At 44.3% G+C, this 12,187-nt stretch overlaps 1 protein-coding gene across 1 annotated transcript in view; it reads left to right on the top strand.

The window, feature by feature from the left end:
* Positions 1–12,187, top strand: part of LOC126470745 (sodium-dependent transporter bedraggled) — a 446,015-nt gene that overhangs the window by 33,296 nt on the left and 400,532 nt on the right. The window contains exon 3 of the mRNA XM_050098751.1: positions 5,519–6,133. Coding sequence (XP_049954708.1) covers positions 5,519–6,133 — 615 coding nt within the window. The remainder of the gene's footprint in view (positions 1–5,518; positions 6,134–12,187) is intronic.

Genomic DNA, 12,187 nt, shown 5'->3' with positions numbered 1-12,187 from the left:
AACAGCCGAGACAATCCGCCATTGCAAAACATCCCATGGAACATAACAAGACGGACATTCTGGCATGCACTTCCAGCTATTGGGGTAGTGTTATTAAGCAAGCGGTTTAAATTAAATCAGCAAAAAATGTTCAAATGTGTGTGAAATCTTATGGGACTGCTAAGGTCATCAGTCCCTAAGCTTACACACTACCTAACCTAAATTATCCTAAGGACAAACACACACACACCCATTGCCGAGGGAGGACTCGAACCTCCGCCGGGACCAGCCGCACAGTCCACGACTGTAGCGCCCTCAGACCGCTCGGCTAATCCCGCGCGGCTTTAAATTAGCAAGTAACCTTATATATGGAGATGGTGATCTTTGTTTAAATTCTGCATCGAATCCCGCTCTCTCCTTGTTAATGCTACCTCACACGTTGATTATTAATTTCACTATCGACAACCTCTGACGTCGGGGTGCGGCGCCAGAGAGAGAGAGAGAGAGAGAGAGAGAGAGAGAGAGTTGTGTTTCCGGACTTTCTCTGCAAGAAAAAGAAAATGGCTCTGAGCACTATGGGACTTAACTTCTGAGGTAATCAGTCCCCTAGAAGTTAGAACTACTTAAACCTAATTAACCTACGGACATCACACACATCCATGCCCGAGGCATGATTCGAACCTGCGACTGTAGCGGTCGCGCTGTTCCAGACTGTAGCGCCTAGAAGCGCTCGTCCACATCGGCCGGCCGAGGTTTTAGTTCCCTTGCACAATGCTTACTTGATGCAGTGATCCTTTGAAAATGGGAGGGTGTGCTCCTGTCGAAATAACGGCGGTAGTGGACGACGTCTCTAGCTGCCTTCCCGTGCTTCTGGTGTCAACACATGCGGTTTCAGTTCATACTGTCAGTTAAAACACTCACGTGTTCCTTGCACCGGGTTGCCATATTCCGCCCTTTTTTTCTCGGAATCACTTTGCCAGCGCGCCGCGGGGCTGTCAACTGCACAGCAGCTGTCGGCAGCAGCGGCTGGAGGAGCGAGTTCAAGCAGTTCTCCGGACTAGACGGGCAATTTTATATTGTACAATATTACTGACGTTCTGCCTGGACCACTCAACACTATTGTGAATTACAATGTCACTAATATTCTGCATGAATAACGATACGATGATATTTGCTCTACTGTGTTGCAAGCCGAAAAGAAATGTGGATGAAAAATTGATTGAAGGAGCGCTAATGATATTCGAGAAAACTTACTGAGAGAACTGTGGTTGAACGGAGAAAAAAAATATTATGATAAATTTTTGTGTTTTGGTGGTCCAGCATTTGATATGAAGGCGTGCTGTAAAGGAAGCCCTCCGAATATTTTATTTGAAAACTCTTAAAGCTTTATATTTTTAAATAAAACAGACTTCATTAACATTCTACATCTTTATTCTTCATCTCAACATATTTGTTTCTGAATGTAGTATTCCTGGCGACGAAGATATTTCTCCCAACGAGAGACCAGTTTATTGATAACATTTCTCCATACGAGAGACCAATTTATTGATATTGTCACTGTAGAATGTTTGACTTTGTTAACGGAGCCACAACCTCGCCTCTGGCTGCACCGCTTCGTCACTATCAAAGTAAAGGCCTCGAAGGGCAAGTTTTGAAACAGATGAAATTAAGATGGGGCCAAGTCGGGGCTGTATGGCGGATGATCGATGACAGTGAACCTATAAGACAACAAATGTCTGGCGCAGTTGTTAGATTGGTTACTGCTGCGACAATAGCAGGTTATCAAGATTTGAGTGAGTTGAGTTTTAACGTGGTGCTGTAGTCGGCGCGCGAGCGATGGGACACAACAGGAACGCAATGCGTTAGGATAACACCATCACAGTCGTACACGAGAATCACCATTCGTGCCATCAACAGAACAGGCTCTGTTAACAGTATACCACGCCTTTCACATCGCTGACAACGGGTTCTACTCAACGCTGGTGACTATTTTGAATGACAGTAACAGGTGCAAACATGTAACTCTTTTGTATCGTCGGTTGTGAATAAATAGTTGCCAATATTTAAGTTCTAACCCTCGTAGTTAATAACGTAAAATATAAGCAAAATATCAGAATGTTAACTATTTATTTCGGGAGAAAGTACAGTTGGAATGTGTGTTATTTGTTGATTGGTTAGCCATGAAAAGTGCGGACTAACGTGGGAGAATAATGTTTTTCTATTGGCCTTACAGATAACTGACCAGTCAGAACGGACTATTCTTCGCCGGTCTTTTCTCTTACTTACAGCAGTGTAAGTAGTCGGAGCCCAGCCTTTCAACTTCGAAGGAGCTTCGAAGGAAGTTATATTTTGCCGGTTTTAGTTATGCTACATACCTCAAAAGTGCTTTAAAGTAGAGGCATATTTATTCCGGTGAGTTTTTTTTTAGAAGTTCTGTTTTTTTAGACAGTAAGGATATTTTAAGCAATTTTGTGTACGAGAAAAGACAGTAACTCCGCGTGGCATATTGATCAGATCCGTGACTAAAAACTTGAGTGCAGTAGACACCGATAAACTTGTACGCCCCCGTTAACTGAGCTGAGGGTGTTCGGTCAGGGGGTTAGCTGCCCTCTGTAATAAAAAAAATAAAATAAATAAATAACTGAGTGAACGGATCAACGATGAGCTTGAACGGATTTGAAGAGACGTCCTCCCCGAACAAATGCAACGAACAGTAACGCACAATATGAGATCAATAAAAAAAAAGAGTGGTCAGCGCGGCGGAATGCCACGCCAAGGGGCCCGTGTTCTATTCCCGGCTGGGGTAGGAAATTTTCTCCGCTCAGGGACTGGGTGTTGTGTTGTCGTCATCATCATTTCATCCCCCTCTACGATGCGCAAGTCGCCCAATGTGGTGTCGAATGCAATAAGTACTTGCCCTCGGCGGCCGAACTTCTCCGAATGGGGGACTCCCTGCCCACAATGCCGTACGCTCATTTCCATTTTTACCGATAAACTTAATAGAGTGGCGAGCATTTTCATTTAAGAAAAATCCGGGCTTAGTAGCTGTTCAGATTTCGGGAAATGCGTTAGCATCAAGTCGTTGCCAGGTTTGGCTCAAATGGCTCTGAGCACTATGGGACTTAACATCTGAGGTCATCTGTCCCCTGGACTTAGAACTACTTAAACCTAACTAACCTCAGGACATCTCACACAGCCATGCCCAAGGCAGGATTCGAGCCTGCGACCGTAGCAGCAGCGCGGTTCCGGACTGAAGCGCCTAGAGCCGCTCGGTCACAGCGGCTGGCTGTTAACGTGAATGAAAGGGTTTGTGTATAATTGCGTTACGATTAGCTCGGGCTTGGCAGTGAACGTGTAATTCTCACTTCAGAGTATACCGGAATGTTGCCAGTATCTTCACTTTTCATTCAAATTAAGGCCTTTTCCCAATTCTTAGAATAGTTACGTTGTATGCAGTCTGGTGCGAGTTGCAGTACGGTAGGTTTCTGCTCAGCTTTCCTACTGGCGATTTGCTGCAACGAGTTGACAGGTAGGTGCTGGTAAAAAGGAAGAAAGGAACCGCGCCGCCGCAGCATCCTATGCGATCGCCGGCATCCATTCGTGTCCATTGTGCATTGAGACACACTTCGGCAGTTCCAGCAGAGCAATGCGACACCCCGCACGTCCAGAATTGCTACAGAGTGCCTCCAGCAACACTCTTCTGAGTTTAAACACTTCCGCTGGCCACCAAACTACCCAGACACGAACATTATTGAGGGTAATGGGATGCCTTGGATCGAGCTCTTCAGAAGAGATCTCCACCCTCTCGTTCTCTAACGGATTTATGGACAGCCCTGCAGTATTCATGGTGTCATTTCCCTCCAGCAAAACTTCAGACATTAGTCGAGTCCACACCTTGCGGCACTTCTGTGTGCTCGCGAGGGTCCTATATGATATTTAGCGGGTGTACCAATTTCTTTGGGTTTTCAGTGTATATGTATATATACTCGTACTTTCATTCGTAACTTCGCACGAACTGACTGTTTTGAGGACATTTTTCTTCGAGGGCGTATCCTATATTTTCCGAGCAATAAGTCATACGATTCATCATTCGTAATGAAACGTCCCCTTAGAAAAATTTATCAATTTCTGTACTGGTTAACCCCTTGCGTTATTTGATTTTCAAACAGCTGAACAGAACTGAACGTACTCAGACATTTCTCTCTTTACTTATTCTGATCAACACTAAATTGACATACAATATTTTTAGCGCAACGCAATCTGACTTTCAATAACCCCTACAAAAGAATGGTCCTGACTAACAATAACCTATACATTTCATGAATCACTTACCTCACAAAAATCTTCGTTACTCGAACTACTGCAATACAGCGAGCGCCAATACTGCCAGCTAAATAAAAGATTCTAACTGCTGAAGGCACTAACTACTCATAGGCATAGTTAGCAAATGAAAGATTTTGATAGAGAACAAACAATGTATTTACCTTAATAATATTCAAAAGTCATATATATGAGTTCATGATATACAGTATTACAAATTTACTCTTTCTGATGGACACACGTCCAGATCGCCCGATTTCAAAATTCTGCCATCTCTCTCCCCACATCCACCACTGCTGGCGGCTCACCTCCAACTGCGCAACGCTACGCGCTGTTCACATCCAACTGCCCAACACTACAATAGAGAATATTCCAACAATGCCAACCAGCCACAGTCTGCATACAGCACAGCCAGTGATTTTCATACAGAACGCTACGTGACGTTACCAACATAATAACCTAAACAGCCTACTTACAGTAACACGTCTGTTTTTGTACTCATTTGCGCTGACATCCCACAATGCCAGCAACAGTTTGTACAATTCGTGTGACTCCAATAATAATGCTCTTTCGTCTCGTTACGGTGTCGACCTCTTCAGTCTGTGCAGCATGCGAGGGACTGTCAAGAATATTGTCGACACGCCCCACAGTCTTCACAATATTTTCAGGCAGCGGAATACGTTACCGAAGTTTTTCATGTTATCAATATCATCATTCGTAACACGTCTGTTTTTGCACTCATTTGCGCTGACATCCCAAAATGCTGGCAACAGTTTGTGCAATTCTTCGTCTCGTTACGAAGTCGACCTCTTCAGTCTGTGCAGCATGCGAAAGACTGTCAAGAATATTGTCGACACTCCCCACAGTCGTCACAATATTTTCAGGCAACGGAATACGTTACCGACGAAGTTTTTCGTGTTATCAATATCATCATTCGTAACACGTCTGTTTTTGCACTCATTTGCGCTGACATCCCAAAATGCCGGCAACAGTTTGTACAATTCGCTTGACTCCAATAATAATGCTCTTTCGCCTCGTTACGAAGTCGACCTCTTTAGTCTGTGCAACATGCGAGAGACTGTCAAGAATATTGTCGACGCTCCCCACAGTCGTCACAATATTTCCAGGCAATGGAATTCGTTACCGAAGTTTTTCATGTTATCAATATAATTTTTTATAACTGGAACAGCATTTCAGGTTGAGTGTACGTGTTTTGCAGGTGCGGTCTGAGCGGCTGTCGGCGCCTGCGCGTCTGAGGCGCAAGGAAGGCGGGAGGTGCGGACTGGATTCGCAGGCGCAGTCGCCACGCCGCCGCACCGAGGTGCCGCCGCCGCTGCGCCTGCACGTCGACGCCGACGCCGACGCCGACGCCGAGGCGGACCTCCCGGCGTGCAACGCGCAGGTGTGCCTGCTGCCGGCAGAGCCGCGACACCAGCCGGAGGGCTGTTTCCACGACGTCTGGCAGACAGAGGACGCAGCCGGCGGGGAGTCGGGCGAGGTGGCCCTGGCGCACGCCGCAACCGAGATCCCGCAAGTCGTAGTCGACGAATGCAGCGCCGACGACCGGGACAACCTGTCCGACGCGTCGCTTGCGGAGGCTAGCGATACGATATACGAGGAAGCTGTGGCCAGCTTGGCCGAGGAACATGGCGGGAGCTGCGTGGGCGCGCTGGCGGAGGACGCGGCCTCCGTCGCCAGCAGCGGCAGCCGCCGCTGGTCCCCCGGCGAGGTCAACCTCGGCTTCGAGGACACCGAGCCAGACCTGCGCTACGTCGACATCTCGCGGCCCGACGCCGATCACCTGCCCTGGTACTTCTCGCCACACTCTCCCGAGGTAAGCGACACGCCCACCATCCCTACAGGACTAATCGTGCACAGTCATCTAGTGTGGGCTAAGACCTCTTCTAGAACCTAAGGCACCATCCACACTGAACTGGAATATGACGGAGTTGTAGTGGAGACGTGGTGCTGTGTCGAGTCACCGCCATTCGGATACAGATCTAAGGGTTGGTGCTAGCGATGGATCACATTTCTTTAACGTAGTTGCCTCCACCCCGTCCCCTTCCCGTTACCCCTACTTAAACGTGCCTGAAATCTACATCTACATGTATACTCCGCAAGCCACCCATCGGTGTGTGGCGGAGGGCACTTTACGTACCACTGTCATTACCTTCCTTTCCTGCTCCAGTCGCGTATGGTTTGCGGGAAGAACGACTGCCGGAAAGCCTCCGTGCGCGCTCGAATCTCTATAATTTTACATTCGTGATCTCCTCGGGAGGTATAAGTAGGGGGAAGCAATATATTCGATACCTCATCCAGAATCGTACCCTCTCGAAACCTGGACAGCAATCTACATCGCGATGAAGCGCGCCTCTCTTGCAGAGTCTGCCACTTGAGTTTGCTAAACATCTCCGTAACGCTTACCAAATAACCCTGTGACGAAAGGTGCCGCTCTTCTTTGGATCTTCTCTATCTCCTCTGGCAACCCGACCTGATACGGATCCCAAACTGATGAGCAATACTCAAGTATAGGTCGAACGAGTGTTTGTAAGTCACCTCCTTTGTTGATGGACTACATTTTCTAATCACTCACCCAATGAATCTCAACCTGGCACCCGCCCTACCAACAATTAATTTTATATGATCATTCCACTTCAAATCGTTCTGTACGCATACTCCCAGATATTTTACAGAAGTAACTACTACCAGTGTTTGTTCCGCTATCATATAATCATACAATAAAGGATCCTTCTTTCTATGTATTCGCAATACATTACATTTGTCTATGTTAAGAGTTAGTTGCCACACCCTCCACCAAGTGCCTATCGCCGCATCCGCTGCAGATCTCCCTGCATTTCGCTGCAATTATCTACTGCTGCAACTTCTCTGTATACTACAGCATCATCCGCGAAAATGTGTACTATTTTAATAATAATAACAGCATAAAATATTATTAATATAATAATAATTAACTGTGTATTTCCATAAAATATATAAAGTATTTGAATGTAATAATAGTAATTTTTTACTTCGGTGAGTAGTACATCGCTTTACTATAACATCCAAGAAATTACAACTCAGAAGAATATACACTGCCATAGAAAACAGCCTCTAGCCTGGAGTAAAGTTCACAGAAGACCATCTCTTCAATGAAAATTTTGGACTTTTAGCGCGAAACCCGAGAGGACAATTGATGATGAATTTTCTTAGCAAAGAACGTTTCTACTGAATTAATACATTTTACAAGTAAGTTCCGAAAAGAAATTAGATCTGTAGAAGCCCCGACGGCACAGTTAAGAATGAATAAGATTACATCCTCACATCGAACAGCCGAATGTGCTCAGACGTCTCAGTCATAAATCGATTCAACACAGGTAGAGACAAAAGGCCAATTAAAGTCTGGATCCGTTTTAACACTCAGCTCGAGAGAAAACGTATGATGGAAAGAAACATCCGACCCATGATAAATGAGCTGCAAGAGAAAAGAAGTGAGTTCGACCAATGCATAGGCAAGGAACTATCAACCGAAAAATGAAGACGAATGGAACTGAACAAACTCCAGACAGAAACCAGGAGTAGTATTCGGACGTCAGTAAAGACAGTCAGGGCACGCCGAAAACAGAGAAACCCGAGATTTAGCTTCGAAACAGAACAGCTGAAGAAGAAGAAGAAGAAGAAGAAGAAGAAAGGTGAAACACTGACAGAGACCCACCCAAATACGGAGACTTCAACTAAAACTTAAAGAAGGTGATCAGAAGAGGTTAGTGGGCATAACACACAAGACTGATCGAGGAGAGCATCAAAGATAATGTGAGCGTGGTAGTTCTTCGTTTCAGTCAGCCCAATCGGAAGCTTATCATCCACAGCATTCGGAATGAGTAATTGTTACTGAAAGAGACAAAATTATAAAAAACTGTCGAGGATTTTTGTCGGAAACTGTAATGTCAATTACTGACGGGTCAAAGCCTTCATGATGAATTACGAAGATTTGTTATGAATGTGGAATCGGAAGAACTGAAACTATTGTTAAAAATGAAATGGAAAAAGCTCTGAAACAATTCTTGAGCTCTGAGCCCCCATGAGAAGATCATATTACGAGTGAGATGCTTAAAATTGGGCGAGGGACCAAGAAACATTCCAGATTCTGTTAAATAAATGTCTCGAGGAAGGAAAGATTCCAGAGTCTTAGGAAAATGCACATCTTCCTCAGCCACTTGGTATCCTGTGCTGGACATAGGTCTCTTCTAAAGATTTCCATGTCGATCTTTTCGGGACGATCTGGATCCAGGTTTTTCCCAGATGTGGTTGGCATCGTCTCTCCTCAGTTGGTTTTTGTGCCCGGATAAATGTATTCATTTATTACTTCCAGAGTATGGTTTTCGATGGAGGCCGTAATATTTACATGGCCATGACTTTTTAAGGTTAATTTTGAGGCCTAGACATTGGGAGACATCTTTGAATTCTCTGATCATTGTTGACAGTCTGTTTGTGTCACTGCTAAACTGGATGATATTATTTGCAAAGAAAAGGTGGTTGAGATGTTTTTCATGTTGGTACCTTTCCGTCCACAGGAAAGATGCTTCCACAAATCCTCCAGAACCAAGATGAATAACTTAGGGGAGACAGATTTCGACAGTGTCGGACGACTTCTGGCAGTGTGTGAAGGCCTTGTGACGTGGGACTTTATATTCCTTACATTTCCCTGTCACTGTGCTTGGATATGATCGGTAGTACTGAATCCTTTCATGAATCGCTCCTGTTCGACTGGCTGTTAAGTCAGCTTACTGACTCAGGCGATTCGTAATGATTTTTGTAACAGCTAGTAAAATATAGATAAAAGACTAACAGGTCTGTAATTCTATATTTTCGTGTTGTCACATTATTTGAAGAGGAGAGTGATTTCTGTGTTTTTCCATGGCTGTGGAATCTTACATTCCTCGAGAAGTTTTAGCCTTTGGCCTATCAGTGATCGACTGTAGTGCATCCGTTGAAAATCTTCGACCTTTTTTTTTTTTGAATAATTTTGTCTCTTTGAGTAACATTTTCTCGTTTAGAATGTCGTGGATGATAAGCTTCCGACTGCACTGACTAAAACGTGGAACTCCCACACTCACATTAATTTTGATGCTCTCCTAGATCAGTCTAGTGTTTTATGTCCACTGACCTCTTCCGATCACCTTCTGTCTGCTTTAGCTGAATTCTCCGTATTTGGGAGCATGTCTGTCAGTGTTTCGCCTTTCTTCTTCATCAGCTGTTCTGTTTCGAAGCTAAATCTCGGATTTCTCTGATTTCGGCGTGCACTGACTGTGTTTACTGACGTTCGAATACTACTGCTGATTTCTGTCTAGAGTTCGTTCATTTCCATTCGTCTTAACTCTCGGTTGATAGCTTCTTGCCTATGCATTGGTCGAACTCACTTCTTTTCTCTTGCAGCTCATTTATCGTAGGTCGGATGTTTCTTTCCATCATAGGTTTTCTCTCGAGCTGAGTGTTAAAACGGATCCAGGCTTTAATTGGCCTTTTGTCTCTACCTGTGTTGAATCGATTTATGACTGACGCGTCTGAGCACATTCGATTGTTCGATGTGAGGACGTAATATAATTCATTCTTAACTGTGCCGGCCGCGCGGGATTAGCCGAGCGGTCTAAGGCGCTACAGTCATGGACTGTGAGGCTGGTCCCGGCGGAGGTGTGAGTGTTTGTTCTTAGGATAATTTAGGTTAAGTAGTGTGTAAGCTTGGGGAGTGATGACCTTGGCAGTTAAGTCCCATAAGATTTCACACACATTTGAACATTAACTGTGCCGTCGGGGCTTCTACAGATCTACTTTCTTTTCGGAACTTATTTGTACAGTGTATTCATTCAGAACAAACATTGTTCGTTATGAAAAATCATCATTTGTTCTTTTTGGTTTGGCGCTGAAAGTCCAAAATTTCCAATGAAGGGATGGTCTTTTGGCAGAATACTTAGAAGATGCAACAAATCCACTGAAGAGACTGCGTACAGTACGCATGTCCAAAGGAACTTTGCATCGTACTCAGAATAAGACAGGCAATGCAATATCTTATTTATCCGACGTCACGGGGCAAGCGACAAGCGACTTTCAAATAAAAGTACCCTGTACGGGAATATACATGAAGGATATACGAGTATAGGTTGTAGACATATGGTTGACGGCAAATGGAAATGTGGGTCTGGCCATGAGTCGTGCAGGGATAGCCACGTAGTAAGGCTCGCAATAATCGGGAAATCCAGGTTCGAGTACCGATCTGGCACAACTTTTTATTTTTGTCATTCCATTCTACAGCTGATGGTTGTCCATATCCGCAATTGCGAATACATTTAATGAGGATCTATGTATTGAAGTTTCTCATATTTGCAGACGTTATTGATTCGAATTCTGGAATTATTACTTCGTCGTCCTTGGTGAAGGAATTTCGAAAAACCCTGCTTAGTAACTCTCCTTTAGCGGCGCTGTCATCAGCAACATTACCGTTGCTGTAGCGCAGTGAAGGTATTGATAGCGTCTTGCCGCTAGTGTAATTTTTATTTGACCATATATCATTCGGTTTTCTACCAGATTTAGAGACAGATTTTCGTTGTGGAAACAGATAAAAGACCTTTGCACTGATGATTGTGCTAAATTTTGGGCTTCTGTGAAACGTCGTCAATCATGGGTATTTTGCGTTCTTTTAAATTTGGCATGCTCTTTTCGTTGCTTCTGCAACAGTGTTCTGACAGTTTTTGTGTATCATAGGGGATCGGTACCATCTCTCATTTATTCAGTATATAATATAAACTGCCGTCGATACTATTTCTTTGAATTTAAATCACATCTAATCTACGCTTACATAGTCAGACAATAAGGAGTCAAGACTGTCTCTTAGGAAGGCGTCAAGCGAATTTTTATCTGCGTTTTTAAATATATGTATTTTGCTTTTATTTTTGATGGATTTGAAAGTTGCAATATTCAGTCCAGCTACAGCGACCCTGCGGTCACTAATCCCTGTATCCATCATGATGCACCCCATTTGCTAAGAATTATTTGTTGCTGAGAGGTCAAAAATGTCTTCCCATTCATTTACACATCGCGTGGGCACCTGAACTAATTGTTTAAAATAATACCGACTTGTATTTTCGCCAACAAATCGAATGTCAATTCCAACAATAATGGTATGAGTGGGGTGCCTATATGAAATGAGACTCCCTTTTCTTTGAACCGTCCAGCGACTGCATCATCTGAGCTGGAGGGAGGGGTCGTTAAAAGGAACCAATTATTAATCTATTACAGCTGTCAGGTTTACCCTCTACCCGTACTAACTCATAGGATCTATCTACTTCAATTTCACTACGAGATTAACTACTTCTGACAGCAATAAACACTTCACTGCCAACTGCATTTAGTCAGTTCTTTCTGAACACGTTTAGGTCCTTCGTAAAAATTTCGACTGAAAGTATTTATGAATTTAGCGAGCTTTTGGTAGCTATAACGATTTGAGCTCCAGTGCTTTTTATTAGCCCGTGGAACTCTGGTTCTTTCCCAATACAGATACGACAATTTACAACTACACTACTGATTGTCGGTATGTCTAAAGTCTTCCATTGTTTGTCCTACACCCTTTGAGACTAAATCTCTATCTGTGCTTTCCCGAAACTATCTAACCTAAAAGACCGCCCACTCCCCTCCACACATCCCCCCTTACCCAAGTAGCCGCTTCCTGTGTGTAGTGGACCCCTGACCTGTGAAGCGGGACACAAAAACCCACCACCCTATACCACAAGTCGAGCGATCTGAAGTCTACACACTCGCAGAAAAGCGTGAGCCTCTGATTTAGACCCTTGACTCGTCTCTGTACCAAAGGTCTGTAATCGGTCCTGTCGAATGTACT

The sequence above is a fragment of the Schistocerca serialis genome, chromosome 3 (assembly GCF_023864345.2).
Source record: "Schistocerca serialis cubense isolate TAMUIC-IGC-003099 chromosome 3, iqSchSeri2.2, whole genome shotgun sequence".
In the NCBI taxonomy this organism is placed as follows: Eukaryota; Metazoa; Arthropoda; class Insecta; order Orthoptera; family Acrididae; genus Schistocerca; species Schistocerca serialis.
Note: the sequence above shows the minus strand (reverse complement) of the source record. Positions and strands in the feature narration are given on the sequence as shown.